Source organism: Osmerus mordax, chromosome 21 (assembly GCF_038355195.1).
Source record: "Osmerus mordax isolate fOsmMor3 chromosome 21, fOsmMor3.pri, whole genome shotgun sequence".
Taxonomy (NCBI): Eukaryota; Metazoa; Chordata; class Actinopteri; order Osmeriformes; family Osmeridae; genus Osmerus; species Osmerus mordax.
In genome coordinates, this window is record NC_090070.1 from 8225755 (window position 1) to 8245577 (window position 19823).

The following is a 19823-nucleotide window of genomic DNA, read 5'->3' on the forward strand; positions in this document are numbered from 1 at the left end:
CCAAATACGGTTAAATTACCACATATTCGGTTTACTTAGGAAATCTATTTATTTCTTAAAACACTGAAAGAAAGTAGACCTGAAGTGAAATGCAGTTCGAATATCTACTCATTACGGATCGAAAGGCATTGCACCGAGCTCTCGGCGTAGACAGGGTTTATTGATGGATCTTCATGCTCACACTTGAGGTGCTCTCCAGCCCCGGCCAGCAGCTGGTAGAAGACGTGGAAGGTCCTCTCGTCTTTGGCTTGACGTATGGCTCTGGACTTCTCCAGCAGGTCTGACGCGCGCTGGTCAAGGACACAGGCAGGACCGAGTACAACCACGGGGGGGGCGGCTTCACAACATGATACTGTGACATACTGTTTGACTTTCGACTTGAAAACCTCCTGCGCGTCTCGGAAGGATACAAGTTTCGATGTTGGCCCCGACGATGTATCCGGTGACGTCAAAGTTAATCCGGATGAACTTCCCCTGTAGACGCAGAGAGACGACGGAAGAGTCAGGGACAGGATGCGAGGGGGAGATTTAGGAAAAACGAGTCAACAACGGGCCCCATCTCACACGGTTTAACTGAACCTCCCGCCAACATAGGTTGTTATCCCATAGATATCCGAGGCTTGAGCTCAGGGCAACAGGAGCCTGCGGCAAGACAAGTCCGGTTCTATTCTGTTCATATGGAGGAGCGGGAGACCGGGATCAGCTACACACACTAAGCAACGCAGGGGACGGAGTCCTTGCATTTCTGCTTTAAGGGGGGAGGTCGTATTGGGTACAAGGTTAGGAGACGAGATGAGGTTTCCCATCATCAGCTCAGAGGAGGATACATACTCGTGTTTTATGCAGCAGCACAGTGATGAGTATAATTTATAAACCATGCATTTAGTCTTTTTTCCTCCATATGTATGAATCCAGTGCGTTTCTGGATTCAGTGAAATTCAGTGTAGTAGCAAAGACACATACACCAGGATTTCAATGGGAATTCCCTCTAAAGATAATTAAGATGCGCCCCCCCCCCCCCCCTCCTACTTTTTCTCTGAATTACCCAACAATAAAGAAACACCTGATCCCTCTATGATCCCACTCGGAGGTCTCTCTTCTCCTGCTGACTGTCCCCCAGCCTGGACGCGAGTGCGGATGTTTGTGGTGGTCGGCTGTGCACAGTACAGCAGTGGGTCTACACTGGGCTGTGCACAGTACAGCAGTGGGTCTACACTGGGCTGTGCACAGTACAGCAGTGAGTCTAAACTGGGCTGTGCACAGTACAGCAGTGGGTCTACACTGGGCTGTGCACAGTACAGCAGTGGGTCTACACTGGGCTGTGCACAGTACAGCAGTGGGTCTAAACTGGGCTGTGCACAGTACAGCAGTGAGTCTAAACTGGGCTGTGCACAGTACAGCAGTGAGTCTAAACTGGGCTGTGCACAGTACAGCAGTGGGTCTAAACTGGGCTGTGCACAGTACAGCAGTGGGTCTAAACTGGACTGTGCACAGTACAGCAGTGAGTCTAAACTGGGCTGTGCACAGTACAGCAGTGAGTCTAAACTGGGCTGTGCACAGTACAGCAGTGAGTCTAAACTGGGCTGTGCACAGTACAGCAGTGGGTCTAAACTGGACTGTGCACAGTACAGCAGTGAGTCTAAACTGGGCTGTGCACAGTACAGCAGTGAGTCTAAACTGGGCTGTGCACAGTACAGCAGTGAGTCTAAACTGGGCTGTGCACAGTACAGCAGTGAGTCTAAACTGGGCTGTGCACAGTACAGCAGTGGGTCTAAACTGGACCCAGAGCATTAAAACGCTAAGAGGCAGAAGCAGACTGTCCAGCTGGGATACCTCTGTGTAATGACACATGGGGGAAAAGCAGGATAATCAAATTCCTTTGCATCCATTTCCCTCACTGCTCGAGCTCAAAGCGTTGAGGAATTTCAGAAGATGTCAACACACGCCGGATAAATCCCACTCAGGTGCCGGGATGACGGAGAAACGAGGGAAGCGAGGAAAACGACAGCAAAAGGAGAGGCCCCCGTTTGAACACACGGTTGGTCCCCACTTACGAAACGCGACGAGTTGTCGTTCTTCACCGTCTTGGCGTTGCCGAAAGACTCGAGGATGGGGTTGGCTTGTAGGAGCTGACGTTCCAGCTCACCCTGAAACAGATCAGACGTTACGGGACAGAGCTGTGTCGCAGCACACATGCTTCCCAACACACCTGAGCAACACCATAGCACAGGGTTTAAACAAGACCAAAACAAACTGTCAATGTAATACTGATCAATGACAAATCAAAAACATGCAGGTAGATAATAATGATTATTGTTACTCTGTGTTTCCCGATTAAGATAAGTTTGCCCAAAGTTTGACGGTTAAAAACAATCGGTTCAAAGACTGAAAACACTTAACTAAGACTCCTGAAGCAACTCTACAGGAATGTTTCTTAATATCGTACAAAGGATACATTATTCTTAATATCAGTAAACAAGCAGCTAAATAAAAAGGTCAATAGAAAGACAGAGTGAGACCCACAATAGACCATAGTGCTTCTTGCCTGAATGTATTCCACCCTAACCTCCCACACTAACAACTTTGACCCTTCTATGGAAATACCAACTTATTCTCTGAACGTCAGCCACAAGCAAAGCTATTGTCAAAGATAATGACACGCAGGAAGAAAGAAAATGAGGGAAGTTGTCTGCTTTCTTCAAATATGTCAGTGTTGCGATAAGAAGATAATGTCCTATGTGTACTGTACGTGTGACATGACTTTTTCTTGTTAAGTCACTAATGAATAATCAAACCGAAAACGACGACGCTACTTCCATCTCTCCGAGTGTCTACTGCACTGGCCCGTGTCCACTATAACGAGCACACGAGCGAGCAAACGAACGACGGCCTAATCACCCGATCCACAGACGTTTTCGGGTCCCACATGCAGCTGTATTATTACTGTGTGGTTTATGAAGTGTGGAGAGGCCGGCAGTAATGGGTGAGCGAGTGTCAGTGAGGCGTCCAAGTGGAGGCCGGTGACAGAGAAAGAGATCCTGAGGAAGCGGAGCAGTGGAAAGGGGTGAACAGAGGTCAGAGGAACACGCCGCCCAATCAGGAAGCGTCAGTCTTCACTCTAGACTCCTCCCACTGTAGACTCCTCCCCTTGGGGACGGGGAGCAATGATGTGCTCCACCCCCCCCTTCCCGCGGAACACCAGGACAGTCAGAGCTGCGGAACAGAGGACGGACCTGCGCCGATGTTTGGACAGGTGGCCCATTATGTTCCCATCCAAGCCACACGAGGAGCTTGGTCATGACCAGGGAATCCAAGATGGCCGCAGTAGAACAACACGCTCTCGGCCCTTTGTTTCTCCTCCGCGGCAAGGTGGGATATTTTCCCATTACGTCAAGCGAGCCGCACCGTGGTCGCCGGGGGAGGAGGCTCTGTCAGACGAGTTGGAAGAGAGCGTGCTGTGCGCTCAGGACGTGAGAGGCGTAATGTGATCTCTGGCTGCAGCCCCGGGGCCAGACATGAGAGCGCGACTCGCAGCTTTCATTAGGGTTTCGTGCTTCTGGAACGAGGCAGAGCTGAATTAAATAAAACCTGCTTCTCCTCCTCCTTACAGACCGGTCGCACAACACAGAGGGGCCCCATTGGCTTACCAACTGACCTCTTGGGTTTCCACATCAAACACTGTCGTCGTCTAGAACGGCTTCCAGTCTCGGTTTGCTAAATTGGGCGGTTTGAAACTAAATTGGTTTCAAAAACACAGATTGCCCATATCAGCAGGAGGGGGGGGGGGGGGTCCAATTTAGAGGCTTTAATAGCTGACCCACATTCTTTCTGCAACACCAGAATGATGTTCCTCTTCTGACAGTGTTCAGAAACCAGCTCCTCGTGGAAAGGCTAATCCCGAGGAAAGGGAGGCGACAGCTGGAGGGTCATAAGAGAATCAATCGAAACTCTCCCAGTAAATCAGACGAGGCACAGGACCCAGTTGGGGACGAGAGGTTAACATCTGCTCGGCAGATTTCAGTCTGGACAGATATTACCAGCTCGTCAGTCCCCGAACTCTGGGTATGGTTCTACAGCCCAGTGGATTTTACATCACTGGTAAAGCCAGAAAGCGTAACATATAAGGTTTGGCGTGACCAGGTACAGTACCTTGGATTGGTCTGTTAGTCAGTAGCCTGATGGAGGAATGATTTTATTACAGATATTGCAGACCTATAATGATGTCTCCATTAAGCTTTCATCCGAAGCGACGCGTGTTAGGGGGGGATTTGAACCTGAGACTTCTTGATCTGCAGCCAAGTCTCTCCCCACTTACATACACATGCATTAAAAATCCACTGTGCCAATGACAGGGAACGACGAAGGGACGACGATTTAATCTTCCAAACAACCACTGTGGGAGGTTGTGAAGTCAGCCTGAGGAAGGCCTGTGGGCTGCCGGAGCTTTTGGCCCACCTCTCTTCCCCTTCTCCCCGGGGGAGGAGAGGGAGGTCCGAGTAGTGCTGCTCTTGGCTGTCCCTGCTCCCCTCAAGAGTCCTTTCCAGTGAGTCAAACTCATGGGGAGGTGGGGAGGGAGGAGGAGTGTGTGTGTGGGGGGGGGGGGTTCAATAAAGACGAGTACTGCCTGCTTGCACGGCTCCCAGGAGCCAAACAGGGAAGCAGGGGAAGATCTTAGCGATGAGGTGCTGAAAAGGGCTCTCGCTCAGAGTACAACCCAGTGGAATGTATGACATATTCAGTGTTGTTTGCGGCAGGTGGTGTAAATCTTGACGCTGGGATCTGTGGGCTCCAGGAGTGGAGAGCCTGTTTATTAACACGCAGCTTTACTGTGTATATGTTAAACCTATATGAGATTTCCTCCGATTCGGCGACTCTAAAACGTGAGATATTTGAAGGAAGCAGAGGTTGACAGGTAAGAATGGGCACACACCATTTAACACAGGACGTGAAACTGAAATATCACAGAGGTGGATAGAAGACAAGTGTCGATACAGGTCAGCGAACACCCATTAAGGGCTGAATATAGAGTGGACAGAGTGGCGACAAACTCCCCCATATACAGCATGTTCTGCCCATAGTGGTTTGAGCTAGTGAGTGCAGGTGAGGGAGGTACTTGCTACTCACATAGAACAGGGGTCCACTCTGTAGTCAATGGGCAGATTCATATGTTGTCATGGAAATAAACAAGTGTTAATGGTCATGGATACTAGGAGCACATACATAAACACACCAAAAAAAGACAATTACAGATAATTATTACAGTTGAGACGATTCAGACTGGACAAAATCAAGCAAAAGGCAAAAGTAACTAAGAAGAGTGAATGATGGGTGAAGACGACTGCAACGTTGCTAAATGAAAATGTGAAAAATCAAGACAGGCTGTCACGTTGTAATGGAAATGTTTTTGAGTTCCTAGAACTGTAAATGTCAGCTGCAATTCCACTTATCCAATCTTGAAGGAACTGTGCCAAAGCATTCACATGGCTCTGCATTTAATTCCTTCGACATACAACTTGTGTGCAGTTAGCATTTTCTTTGCTGTTCAAACGTGACCACCTACAGATTCAGATTGAAAAACGTTGAGGGTAATATTAAACTAGTGTACTGGCTTTATAAATTCTAACAGCTTACTAAGTCTCCTGGTTATACGTCTAGACTGACCCCTGAGGTAGATGTTAGTGTATGAGCCCGAGGTGTCACAGCAGGATTACTCCTCCATCTTCCTTCAGTGTCAGGGTCGGGATTCCAAAAGGTCTTGCAAAACGGCTCATTTAACAAAGCAAAACATGCCAGCCGGCTCTAACCGAACATTAGTCGTGCGTGTGAGTGCTTTCTGATAGCGTGAATACAATTTGCAAGCACATTCACACGGTAAACGAACTTCACACTTAAAAAACGAAATGGAAAGGCATTCACGTCTACACGAGACCGTAGGAGGCCTGATGAACTTCCATGCCGGGTTTCGATTTTTTACTTACAACTGGGCTTTGTGCCTGGCAAAAAGAGAGACTAGGTCAATCTCCCAAATGTGTTTGCCGGCAGTTTGCACAGATGTCTAGTGTACACTTCTGCAGTGAAAGAAGTGGGCGCTTTGCATAGTAATATGTGAAGGCACCGCCTTGCGAACCTCTTTCAAAGCAAACACTCTTCAATACCTTCAATTGACCCCTGACTTAAAATACCAAAGTGTGTCTGAGAGCAGGGTTGGTGTTAGCATGCACATGAACATGGTTGTGTTAAAAAAAGACTTGCCTGTGGTTTGACTGGTTTCGGAGACTCTGGCTGTGTTGCAAAAAAAAAAAAAAATTGTTAGAGGCATGAGCACACACGGGTGTGCAGGCCGCGGCGCCCCCCCCGCAAGGTGCGGCTGTGCACACGCTCATGCTGTCACGGTCGTTTCATCAGACCCCCCACCCCACCCATTTGGTTGACGCCTAACCTGTATTCAGTCGAAATACACCTGAATCTGACCAAACAATGACTAACAGCTCGATACATCAGGGCTAAATAAATCAACGTTATGGTACAGCCCATTCATATAAAGTGTTCGTAATTTCAACAATATGCTTTATACAACACTGATCACAGTACTGTGACATCAGCATAGCAATCGAGGTAGAACGTAACCTGCTGTTGACCTTATGTCCCCCCCCAGCCTTTGTAAATGATCCTGGTCATTAACCATCATTGCCATCTGACATGGTGATGTTGGGTGGGTTAATCCCTTATAAACTACAGCCTAAATACCAGCGGATCAGACAAGCCTGCTCTTCTGGGAGAACATTAATACATGATCATCTGTCTGGGCTGCTAGAACTCATCTCTCATTGGTCGCGCCTTATTAGACAAATCCACACAGCACATTAGGATTCTAATAAGGACTATACATCAACAAAATATGACCTGCCTTGTTAAGCCCAGGCGGAGATTGAGGAACGTGGAGCGTTGGATGTGGAGGAGAGGGCAGATACTCACAGGAATGTTGTGGTCTTTCCTTCCTTTGTGGGAGGAAGCAACGTGTGCCAGGTACTGGATGACCTTTTTCGTGTTTTCCGTCTTGCCGGCGCCCGACTCACCTCTGTGTATGACAACAACACACACACACACGAGACAGCTTCCTTCGGTTAGAGAATGTCGAGGAGGTGAGGAATCCAACTAGGAATAACTCATACGGAACAGAATACTTCAGGCACTTTCAGTGTTAACATGCCATTAAGGCTCATGCGGTTATGCTAGAATCCAATCAGATGGCCCAACACAAGTGTCTAGGGGTCAATGAAGACAAGATATTTTGCTAGATTCCGCTGCCTCGAGACAGGCCTAACTTGGGCGCTGGTGTCTGCCCGCAGTCTCTTCCAGACACATTCAAATCAAATGAAAATAAACGGCCGACAAGCAGAATGAGGCGGCGGTTTTTGGGTCTGTGTGTATCTTCCTCCACTGTTTATTTTCAGTGTTACTTGCTTCAGCGGCTGTAGTCGAAAGGCCGGGAGAAACTGCAATGCTTCAGCGCCCTGCACCACAGTTGATGACGGCTTAGGGAAAAGGGGACCGCCTGAGAATGTCTCCCTTTTCTTTGCCTCCGTTTTGCTCTACAGGTCACTTGTCAAGACACTTGAGTGACACCTTCGGAAGCGCAGAGCATAGCTGAGGCTTTAAAACAGGCGGCAATTAACAAACCCAGAGTCGAAACATTCGTTTTCAGAGTCTGCATAGGCTGAATGTGTCGAGGAGAGAATGTGGAGGCAAAGAAGCCCAAAAAAAAGGCTGTCGGTGGTGTGACTGCTGGGCTCAGCGGCCATTGTGAACAACGTATTTACGAGCCATGGCGTCAATGTCCCCGTTGTCGGCCTTGAACTGAAGAGTGTGAGATTCCTCAGGTCCGCCCTGCAGATGAGGTATCCCATAACTTCAAGGGCTGACTTAATCACATGGCACCTCGGTGAGGCTTATGATGTGTCTAGAGCCACGTTGGAAGTTCAACACACACACTCAACACACACAGTGGTCACACACGTACACACTCTTGTTTTGAGTAATAAATTGATACGATTCATGAACATTTTCACATGATTCCCCCAAGACATACCTCAGCATCTCACCTCTGAACTCAGAATATATACATGATGAAGGCTAGGGAAATATTTACATGAACGTGGTCTGGTGGCATAACCCTTGGGCATCCTATGACTAAGACGAATATCTCAGGGGTGGTACTGGAGTCAGTAAGGGACAGGGTAGACACGTAACGGGCAAAAACGCGACACCCTGACTGGTCTCCACCCCGTCCTACGTGTCGCCTGCGTATGGCTGTCACACAGGATGACAGCTGAGATGCCACGCTGACGTCTCCTTCGGCTGCATTCCTGTCATCTGCAGATATTGGGCGTTCGGAGAGATGCCAGGGAGGGTACCAGATATGCCAGGCATTTCTCAGCCCCTCAGCCCCCCACCCGCGCCCCTCAGCCCCCCCCTCGCGTCCCCCTCTCTTCCTCTTATGTGTCAGACCATTCCGTGTCCCCTTCGCCCTGTAACTACAGAGGCCCGGAGGATTCTGATAGAATTTGCTCAGTTTTTTGGCGAGCTGCTGTAGCGTGTGCTAAATGTGTTACAGTCTGTCTCAAGGCAACTGGGGAATCAAGAGCAAGCTGGTGAAGGGAAGGAGTTCGCTGCCTTTCCCTTTGCAGGGACACTAAGTGGGAAGGACACAACAGATATCTAAGGAGATCGAACTGTGAACGTCCCGCAGTTGGGTGGATCTGATGTACCAATAGGAATAATAATTTGATCAGAGAAAACAGTGGAGGGAGTTACATAACGAAAGCGGTAGCCTATTACACACCGGACAGAGAAGTAAACTTGTTTAAAGTGTAAAGATGTAAAGAAGCAATTGCTTCAAACTTCAATCTGGTTAGCAGACCACACCCAGACCTGACAGTTGTCCCAGAAGAAGAGCAGAGTAGACAAGGCTCAAAAAGTCACTCACGTGCAAAGAATGGATTGGTCCTCTCGATCTGTTGAAGAAAGTGATGAGAAAGAGAGGGGAGGGGAGAGAGAGAGAGGGGGAGAGAGAAACAGTCAGCATTAACATCCATCAATCTCCATGGCTCAGTGCTTTCTCAAGGTTTTACCTCATCACTAACAGGCCCAGCAGTCTCAACATTTTTTTACTGAAACGAGGCCTCATATCGTTTGCTGATGGAGTGGAAAGTAATTTAAAATTAGGAGTTAAAGCCAACATTCCAGAATCCATGTGGACACACAAATATCAACTTCAAAAAAGGTTAAAGGTGGGGAGGAAGAAATGTTTGCTTCTTTGAAGACTTGTGCAGTCTGAGGCGATTGAGGATTTCAGGAGGTGTTCAGAATCCCGCTCAATAAATCTGGTGATACTCAGGAAGGTCATTGTAGATGTAGCCGAGTGAAGCATCTGCATTCAGGAGATAAGGCAGACGCCACGTGGGGGCGATCTTAAATCCGGGGCCACCGCATGATTGTATGCTTCACCCAGCATTGTGCGGTTGAATCAATGTTAAAACAGGTAAACAAATATAGGCACATCCACCTAGGAACACACTCGACAAATAGCAGAAAGCAGAGCTGCCTGTGGTGTACGCAACGATAGTGTCGAGCTGGGCAATGTGGAAAACCCCTTGGCTCCGGTGGAACCACCTCAGGTTACCTTCAGTGTCACCAGGGAAACACAGCACAAGGAACTGGGCAGGCCATCATTTTTATTTACAGCGAGGATGGAAAGGGAAGAGAAAGAACACTGGCTTTGTGACCAGTTGAGCAGGAAGGAGCCATTTGAAATGACAGCCAGGTCAGGTCTGTTTGCAGACATTCAGCCAATGACTGAGCCCGCCTCGGTCCTCTCCTTCCAGTTATGCTCTGATAGTCTGAATGGGAACCGGAGCCTGGAGGCCTGAGGCACTGAATAGGGTCAACAGACCAAGTCGTGTTTTCACCAAACTCAATACTGGTGATTGGATTTCCCTAACTAAAACGTTTTGGATTCTTCTTTTTTTTTTTTTTTTTTTTTTGCGTTGCATAAGCTATTTGTGCATGCTGGTTGGTCCACACCAACCCCCTACAGTACTGAAGAGTGGAGTCACAATTGTTATCATCTGCCCTTGGTTGCTGTTCTTCATTTGGTACATTTTCCACTGCAATCATTATGCCTAACTGAGTGACGATGGTGGGATCAAATCTTAAAAACAAGTGCCTGAAGCATAATTGCAAGAAATTCAATAAAAGATAAATATTTTAACCGTGGTCTCCATTTTGCAGCACAAATTACGTCTTTAAGGAGTAAATTGAATTTGTTTTGCCCTGACAGTCCGACTCTGCAGTTACAAAACCATTGTAACTGCCGCTGGCCTCTGCTGTCATCTCTCAGCAGCTCTGTATGCATGAGTCGGCTGCCCTCTGTGTGGACGGTGTCACTCTACACTGCAGCAGGGAAACACTGTACTCGGTATGTAGTTGTCTGTCATCCACTCCCAGCCTTTCAGCTACGCTGTACTGGTGCACTGTTTCGGCATCCCAGTACCAATTCCACTCATGTTTAATCTAGTTTGGATTCCAGAAGAGAGGGGGTAATAAGAGAATTAGGGCGCCGCCGTGTCCGCTGTCCATTAGTGTGTTAACTGGGCTTCCATTAGTGTGTCTACAAAGCAATATGAAATAGTTGAGCCAAGGTTTTACATTCAGATGCATGGGGGGCTTATTCTTTCCCCATTAGTTAAAATCATGGCACCTCCCCTTCTTAAAAGCCCTCGCTTGGTTTCGTGGATGTTGCTACTGTATGAAACTTCTGTCACTGGAAATTTCCATATGAAATGATGGAACGCATCTTTTGTCTCATGGGCAGAATATTGGGAGATGGCATTAGTAGGTGAAACCAGTAGCAGCAGAAGGCCAGCTGGGGACGATTACTGGCTCCACTAATCTGGAAAAATCAGGAGATTCAATCTTCTACTTAAAACTGCCTCCAAAGCCAGTCTGTCGCAGGACATCTGATTTGATCATTTTGACGGCCACATGAGCGAAGCACCGGCATTTGTCAAAGTTAATGAGGCATATATATATGGGTAATTATGGGTGTTTGATCTTATTGAGTCACATCATTATAGCAATATTTCTGTATGAACAATGAGTTTAGGTCTAACAGTGGCTCCATTGGTCCTCCAGGGCAGGGTCTCCTCAGGCTGTCGCATGCCTGGCAGAGTTGGAGGGTTCTCAGATTAGATATCCATCCAGGATCCCTTTCACTGGACCTCGAGTTCCACTACACTGAAGGTGAATACCACAGCATCGGGTTGGCCATGATGCAAGCAGAGCACAATAACTCCCATGCTGTGACCAGAATCTTCCAGAATCTTCCTTTTTTTCTGGTGATGCCTTCTCTGGTGTCTGAGGTGGAGAAGCACCCTAGTGTAAGATGGGCTCGGCCCTTGGTGACATCAATAACTCATTGGCGTCCGGGAATCCACTTGCGGATTGGCTTAATGAGTTCCCATCCAATCTGGGAAATTTATGAGTGCTAGTGGAGGAAAGATGGATGGTGCATTAAGGAGATTGGCTCCTGTAAGGTACTGTAAGCCATTCATAAATACGTTTCAACACACTATACAAGCCAGGCAAGCCTTGAAAGACATTCAAAACGTACATTATTGTTGCAACCCTGGTAAACTAATTTCCTAATTAGTTTGGGAATTTCACCCAGGCACAAAAGAGCTGGACTATGTTAAACATGCTTCAAACTGCTCAAATTAATCAACGTGAGGTGACATTTGAGTTGCCGCCGTGATTACGCATGATGCGACAAGTGATAGATTCAACATGATGCGTTCAAATGTAGCATCTGTGTAACAAACTTTCTAGATGAGCGTAGCTTTACTTGTAACCCATCTTAGGGCTGATGAGGTGAATGTGGCTAACTGCTGAATACGCAACTACACAATTGAGACTCAATCTTCTTTTTATGGCTTCAATTCACATGGTGGATTAAATTGAACATGCAGTGGGCAATACTGTTCAATGAAAGTCGACAGTGTGCTACATTGTAGCATTAGCGTGTGTACTGGGGCCCTCTTAGAAGGAATTTATAGGAATCAGTTGTAACAAAGACGAAACTAACACAATGACTGAAGCACCGTCAGGTTTATTTCAGGTAAAGTTGAAACAGCTTGATATAAAACCAAACTCAGAAGTAGAACCAGCTTTATTGGAAGTCCCGTCCTAATGGCATTTCCCGTATTCAGCCAAGAGGCCAGTTCCTTTCTACCTCATCCTCAGCAGATGGTGGCTGGCCAATGACATTTCCCATGACCTCGACTCTTGGACATTAAGGCCTTTCACACCTCACCGTGATTACCATACAGGCCCCTACGTCAGACTTTTTGCAAGACATGAAGAGGGGAAGGCTACCTGAATAGAATCCTCAACTGCTAAAAGTGTCTTTGTACATCTTGTCCTTAGGAACAGAGGGCAAACATGCGGATTCATTTTCAGTGTGCGCAAGTTCATTTGTGATTCTAGACACACGGCTAACTCGATATACATGAATAAAATAACGCTTGTGGAGGAAAGGGGAGGGGTGGCAGTGCGGGGGGGGGATGATCATTCAACCGTTAGGAGCAGCGTGTGCTGGTGGAATTGCTAATGGTCTTAGCCGTGACTACACTAATTTGGTTCTGCGTTGTCCAGGGTGCCACGCCGGTCTAACTCCTGTTGAAGGGGGGGGGGGAGAAACAGCTGAGGCCTCATCAGGGTAAAATGGTCCACATTTTCTGTAAAATAGATATTTTATTGTGGAATTCTATCGTGGTATGTTTTTACATATTATTCCTGTCTGCGGTTAATGTTTTGCCTTATTGGATAGGGTTTTTTCAGCAACCCCCTGGGGGGGAAACCTGACAGAGATGTGCTGACTGTGTTCCTGTGGGGTTAGATGTGACTGGGACGGGGTGACTGGGGCACAGCTGGAAGGCTCGTCAGGGACGGTATGGGCTTCCTGCTCTCCAACAGATACTTCCTGGCTCGGACTGGCAGGGAGTTTGGCCTTAGACAGCCTCACTGAGCTACTTCGCTCTCTAGCGTTTCACGATCTGAAATCGAGGGAGTTCATAACACAATTTTCTTAATACAATGGTACACACACACACACTGGGAGTGTAATGAATAACGTATTCATATTGTACCGTTTGGTATGTGGCTTTCGGTTTGGTATGAATGCAAACAGAACAACTGGACTATTCCTACTAAACTTGGGAAATAAAACCTATCTTAAATTGGGTGAAATATTATACTCTCAGTACCTGAATCGGAAACTTGTGACACCATCTTGAATTTTGCGAACCGTTTCATTACACCCTTAACACACACAATACCCATGAACTCCCTGCCTCTCCCTTCACATTTACCGTTTGCATCCTTATCTCGGCGAGACACGGACACAGTCCAGAGGCTTCCGAAAAATGTCTCCTCCTCTTTATCTCTCTGGCCGCAGACACACAGAAGAATACAGTCCAGTCAAGAGGACTCTCAACTTCCATTCAAGATTGTAAAATGGCTGATTACCCTCTGAGGGCAGAGGTCCTCGGGGTGTGGAGAGAGGGGATCCACACAGAGCAGTTATTTTTGTAACATTGCTTTACAGTCATAAGGACCGTTTGGTAGGTTTCGCATGATTGGTAATGTTCTTTCCATCCTCACATGACTGTTACGCTGGATGCCTTGGAGGCCAGGCTAGGACATGCTAAAAAGACGCCACTGCAACTTTTCTGTACCCAATTAACTGTAAGAAGAGTAGGCTTCAAGAAGCAAACCCAACGTTTATCTTAAGACAACAACGTCAGCAATATCTTTCAAATAGTCCAAATCAACCATGTAACCAGGAACACAAACGTCCAAGCATTCATTCACGCTCCTCCAAAGTCCACAAACAGAGACACCCACATCAACAAACCTGTGACAGAGTGAAAAATTGGGTGACATCTTGGGTTTTGACGAGGACACAGTAGCTCTGCGTGTGGCATCGCTCCCTGGGAGGGGACAGCACTGGAGAAGAGGAGCAGTGAGGCAGTCAGAGGGAGCTGATCTCAGTCCCTCGACAGTGAGCTCATTGTGAAGCAGTGGCCTGCTGGGCCTTGGCCAGCCTCCACCATTGAAGCCTAATGCCCGCTTTAAGGAGAGGCAATGGAGTGCAAACACTCGCCAAAGAAAGACCAGCCTTGGATTGCTTTTGCGGTTAACAAAGTGGGTTTGAAGGACAAAACCTCCAGAAACTAGTTTGGTGTAAATGGCCGTGCGACAAATGTCTCGGCCATGTGGATAATGAGGGTGAATCAACATGCCGAAGTGGTTTAATTTATGAAAATCGAATCAAATATAGTGTTCAATGGAACCCTGTGCACTGCAATAGCTACTACAATTTGCCAGAATAACAGAACAAATAACACCATAGTCCAAGCCACCATCCAACTGATAAGTATGAATGGCGTATCTCGTACAGCTAAGCTACATGACTCCCTCAGGGCTTGTGTCCACACAAGACAAATGAATATCATTGTCTGTTGGCCCTGAGGAGGACTCTATAACAGGCCACGAAACTGCAGAGACAGGGCCCGTGGCCAAATCACACTTTCGGCTGACCATTTCCCTATTCCTGACCCCCCCCCCCCCCCATGAGCATGTCTCCATCTCGGGCAGATTAAGGCAGCGGCCCAACTCGTTCCTTACATTCCAGTCCACATCCCTGCCAGACATGAGTCCCTTGGTCTCTTCTTGTAGCCTACACCCTCTCTTTGACTTCTTGAGCTTTGAAGAGCTCCTAATAAGTACAGTCAGTCACTACAAACACCAACAGGACATTTCATGACGATATACCTAGTTATGAAGAAGACATTCCTGGTAGACCTCCTATGGGCCACCGCCGCCACCAATATAACATATTCAGACAGTTATTTTATGCTCTGCAGCTAGTCATTTTATATTCTGACCCAAAAAGAGCCCGACATTTATTGGATTTGTGTCTCATTGCATGTGGCAATTGCAAGGGACAAATCAAACGTAAAATCTAAAACATTTTGACAGCATAAATACGGAGATCAAGAACGTTAAGCATCACTGAAAATTAACAATTTAGCAGTCTATAGTGTACTAGGAGGCATGGAAAATCTATCACTTTAAAGCATTAAAATGTCTTGAGACTTTATTAGCATAACAACTCAGAGCTGTTATATTTTGGGCAGGATGCCAGTGGTGCTTCTGGGGTCTAATACAATACTATAGTTGTGTTCTCAGCAACATGGGACAATCCATTTTCCTCATGTCGTATCTTACCCAACTCCCTTTGACAGAAGGCAGATGATAAGATTTGGTACAGTCCTCTGTGCGTGGTCACTGTTACCTATCATCTGTGCTTAACACAGTCAAGATAACACTGACAACGCGGTTGTCGGTGAATGCAAGGCAATGCAATTAATTTGACATTCATTTATGCACCACTGTGGTAGGGACTCTGATACAGTCAGTGCTGGCTTTGGTCCTAAGCCAATGACAGACCAAATGGAAAAAACAAAATGCAGATCCATGACATCTAGTTCTCCTACGTGGACCTTTTCTGAGAAATGGCTCCACAGAGAGAAAAGACGATAGGTGAATGAAACATTATTTGAGACAAACTGACACAGGTCCCAGAACTTGGTCTGTTTTGAGGATATATGTGCTCAATATTGATCTCCTGTGCAAAATACATCACAGGACACAGGTCTTGTACTGAACCACAGCTATAACAACAGAGAAAGAAGGAGAAAGACTAAGAAGGAAAGAGAGGAGAAATAGCCACGTTAACTTGTACTGATACAAGTTGTGGGGGGTCAGAGGGCTGAGCGGTTAGGGAATCGGGCTATCAGAAAGTTGCCGGTTCGATTCCCAGCCGTGCAGATGACGTTGTGTCCTTGGGCAAGGCACTTCACCCTACTTGCCTCGGGGGGAATGTCCCTGTACTTACTGTAAGTCGATCTGGATTAGAGCGTCTGCTAAATGACTAAATGTAAATAATATAAAAAATACCAAAATGATCTTGATCTCCTGTCTCGGCACCAGTCAACGATAGTGGCCTCACCACCAGATTCCTGGAGAGGGCCTGGTGACAAGCTCCTGCCACCACCTGCTGACAAGACCCTTCACAACACTGGGGAACGTCAGAGAATGCATTCTGCCCTCAATGTCAAGTCATTCCAAGAGGACGATAAGGGTTCTTTCACAGGCTAAACAAACTACTACCATGGATTCACAGCCTTTTTGCTACCTTACGGGATCCCCATTGTGCAGGTAGATGTTTATTTGGGCTCCAATCATGGGCTTCAAGGGATGTCCCTGAGGAAATGTGTGGCATTTCCCCAGCCTTCTAAAACCAGCTGGTGTCCATGTCTTTCGACACAGTTCTCTGGATAAGGCTGGTGGAGTCCGTAGCATTCCACTGCCTCCCTCTGACGTCAACACTCTTCTAAACCCCACACTAAAACGCAAAATTCTTCCAACGACAGAAAATGATCGATGGAAGTATGATTTGGCTGAGCTGTAGTGCAGAGGGGCTCAGCCCGGATAAAGGGAAACAGGCAAGGCTTGCCCTCTCTACATGCCTATGAGGCTTCCTTCCGCCCACGCTCAGGGTCATTAGGAGCCCACTCGGCCGCCTTCTGTGTCATCGGGCAGTGATTTATACCTCCCAGAGGAGACATACGGCCACTCTAAACCCCGTCTCCTTTGCATTACCAAAGCTCCGGTCATCTAATGGCAGGCAGAGAGAGAGAGAGAAGGCCCGGCGAAAAATCGTTAGACGCCATTCTGATCAAAGAAAGAAACTATAGCAAAAGCGGACTCACGCTTTGTCAGCATAAAAACACTTGAGTAAACACTAAGAGTGAACGGGAACGGACGAGCAAGCTTCTCGAAAGTGTCCTCCACTATGGACTAGGCTAACGAGAACTTTGGTAAGGGTCAGCTGTTCCAGAGGAGAAAGCCATCATGGCCCTACGCAGCGCTGTGGCCCAGACTACCGTAGGATCAGAACAGCTGGGACCTGTCTGCAGGTTGCTGCAGGACTCGGTCTCCAGGGACTGCCTAGCAGTGGCTTGTGTTTGACAGCTGGACACATCCAATTCCACCCACTGATTTTTTGGGACATCATCACTGGGAGAGTGAATCTTCCATCTAAATGAAAGACGCAAGGGAAACTTGCCGATTAAAAAGGTATGAATTGAGTCACAATTTCTGGAGATTTTCCAACACCACCCAACTGTTAGGTTAATGGATAGCCTCCCGTTTGAGGATATGAGGTGGTCGGTTTGATTATTATAAATCGACTTCATAAATTATCTAATAATTTCACCATCAAGAACTACATCCGCCTCATTAAACAGGTGAAAGAACATTCAAGAAACAATGGAGTCAGTGAACGAGATTTTCCGTCTCTGGAAGCCTCTATTGGAATCCCTTTGAAATGTAGCAGGTTCCCTTTTCCAATAGATTAACAATAATCTCTGTGTGCATTGTACTGCTGGACAAGACCGAGGCACAGAGTTTTGGATTGAGTTCAAAAGAACTTTGGCCATGAAACCCATTAGTGCTTGTTGCATGTCTTATTGGTACCAGGTGGGAAAGAGGACCTGTACACATACACGCACGCCGTGGTAACCACACCACAATCGCACATCACAATCACATTCTTCAGGGTCTAGACTGTTCACTTTCATCCAAGACATTCAACTTTACGATTTATTTGTTGAACTTCTTGATCTTTTAATACCAGAATGATACATGGGCTATTCTCTTCAGCAAGTGTCATGAAAGGGACTTTTATGAGTGATGAAGTGGGCCCAAAAGACTCATAACCAAAGAGTTCTGCATTGTGTAATACCGTAAGATGTTTTGGGACTAAGATGGCCCTAATGGCCTATCCAAATACAAGCAGAGGGAATCATGTACTGATGGAAGCTGTTTACTTTTTTGGTCACACAAAGCTTTGTTTTACGTCCGGCTGAGGAACACTGTTGCTGTTGATGCAGGTTCACTATTGGAATCAATCATCATTGCTGACATGACCATTGCTTCCCGGACACACATGGTTTCGCTCATGAGAACATCGGCCTTTCATAACAAGCCCTAGCACATTTCCAGAAACGTTAAAATTAGCCCCTCGTAACTGACTGGACGCCATCAACAGAGTAGCGAGGGGAGATTATGGAAAAGTATCTGGAGAACTAATCAATGGCAGATGTGCCTGTGTGCATCTGGTGGCCTGCTTGCACAACTGCTCTTTGTCAAGTTATACCTCATTTAACCCGCCGCCCGGGCATTGACTGGCATCTCAAAAATGCTGGGAAAATTACAAGCCCCTGATGGTTAAGACACCCTTTAGCTATTAACCTGATTTGACAATCTGGTCGATTTCAGTGAGGAGACGAGATTAAAAACAAACTGAAAAAGTTGCATTCCTCTCATCTTTATTCTACTAGCAGCAGTTTATTAGCAGCACAATGTATATTTGTTACACTGTTTGATCCAGTAACATCACATGATCTGCACAGACTGACACCAGCGTCTAATCTATACAGCTGGATAGCCTCTGAACTGAACCAGGTTACAGACAGGCTTTAGGCCCAGTTGAGCAGCAGCTGGCATCCGCTAATCTGCAACCTACAAACCTGATTTGAACAGAAACAACAGTGATTTACTGGCGATGACTACACTACAAAACTTGACTAATACTGGCTGATTAATGCTGCCTTGGGAGCTACTGATGTCCTCAGAAATATATTTCCATAATTGGGCCCTGGGTAGAAACTAACGCCTCATAAATGGGTGAAACGGAGCATAAGCCAGGACAAATTTGGTCGGGTGTGGAAAGGCATTCCTTACAAAGTCTTCGGACCTTACCCCCAACCAGCCATCGACCCATACATGCAGACACAATAAGAGTGAAGGAGGGCCGGAGGGTTCTGAGGAAAAGAGGAGTGTACAAAGAGATAACTGCCTGGGTTACATGAACCACATAGTGAGTCAGTGTGTGTGTACCGTCTTGTGAGATTGTGAGCCAAGCACGAGGAAGAAAGCCAAGCAGGGTCACTGCATGCAATAGGACACCTATGGGAAGACCCCTCCAAAGCTATGCAAAGTGGACCATCTAATGCTGACGTTTTCCACTGTAAGGTAGCTTCCCGTTGCATTGACACTAGGCACAGCCTGACGGACAGGCCCAGCTCGTCAAAACCCCCCACTGGCTCGCACTTGCAGACACACAAAGACCCTTTTGTACCCCACAATGCGGGTCACCCTTACTGCTTTAGGTGGTCTGATCCCAGTCACAGCTCCCGAGGCCTGGGTGTCTCATCTACCAGAGAACCTTTGGTCCATCTTCTGCAGAAATCTCCCAAAGACATGGACCTGCTTATTAACACCGTTGGGTAGTATAAGCTGTTTAGCTATACTTCTACATATATAACAGCCTGGTTGTCTACTACAGGAGAATTAAAACCAACAGAATGCATCTTTAAATTACATTTGACAGTAGCCATCGATCTGAAGCGTAAGAGGGTTGCGGATTAACGGTAGATAAAGATGCTGACATTTATCTCGGCACAGAGATTGAAGAGGGCAAAGGAGAAGGATTTCGGAGTCTGTGGTTTGATATTTCTGACGGGTTACTGGCACCAGGAAGATGGTGGAGATATAGATGGGCGCGTGTGTATATCTAGTTGCTTCCAGTAAATCAAACTCCAGTCCTTCTACTCCACTCATGTGGGAACTGCTGT

The 19823-nt window shown here is 47.0% G+C and overlaps 1 protein-coding gene across 1 annotated transcript in view; it reads right to left on the reverse strand.

Annotated features, from left to right (window-relative positions):
- The window catches only part of LOC136965224 (myosin-10-like), a 48712-nt gene that overhangs the window by 20832 nt on the left and 8057 nt on the right, over positions 1-19823 (reverse strand). Inside the window, exons 4-11 of the mRNA XM_067259288.1 lie at positions 8987-9014; positions 6976-7078; positions 6253-6282; positions 5979-5993; positions 5125-5142; positions 2055-2147; positions 411-474; positions 182-280 (exon numbers count right to left, since the gene is read on the reverse strand). Of these exons, the coding sequence (XP_067115389.1) occupies positions 182-280; positions 411-474; positions 2055-2147; positions 5125-5142; positions 5979-5993; positions 6253-6282; positions 6976-7078; positions 8987-9014 (450 nt within the window). The remainder of the gene's footprint in view (positions 1-181; positions 281-410; positions 475-2054; positions 2148-5124; positions 5143-5978; positions 5994-6252; positions 6283-6975; positions 7079-8986; positions 9015-19823) is intronic.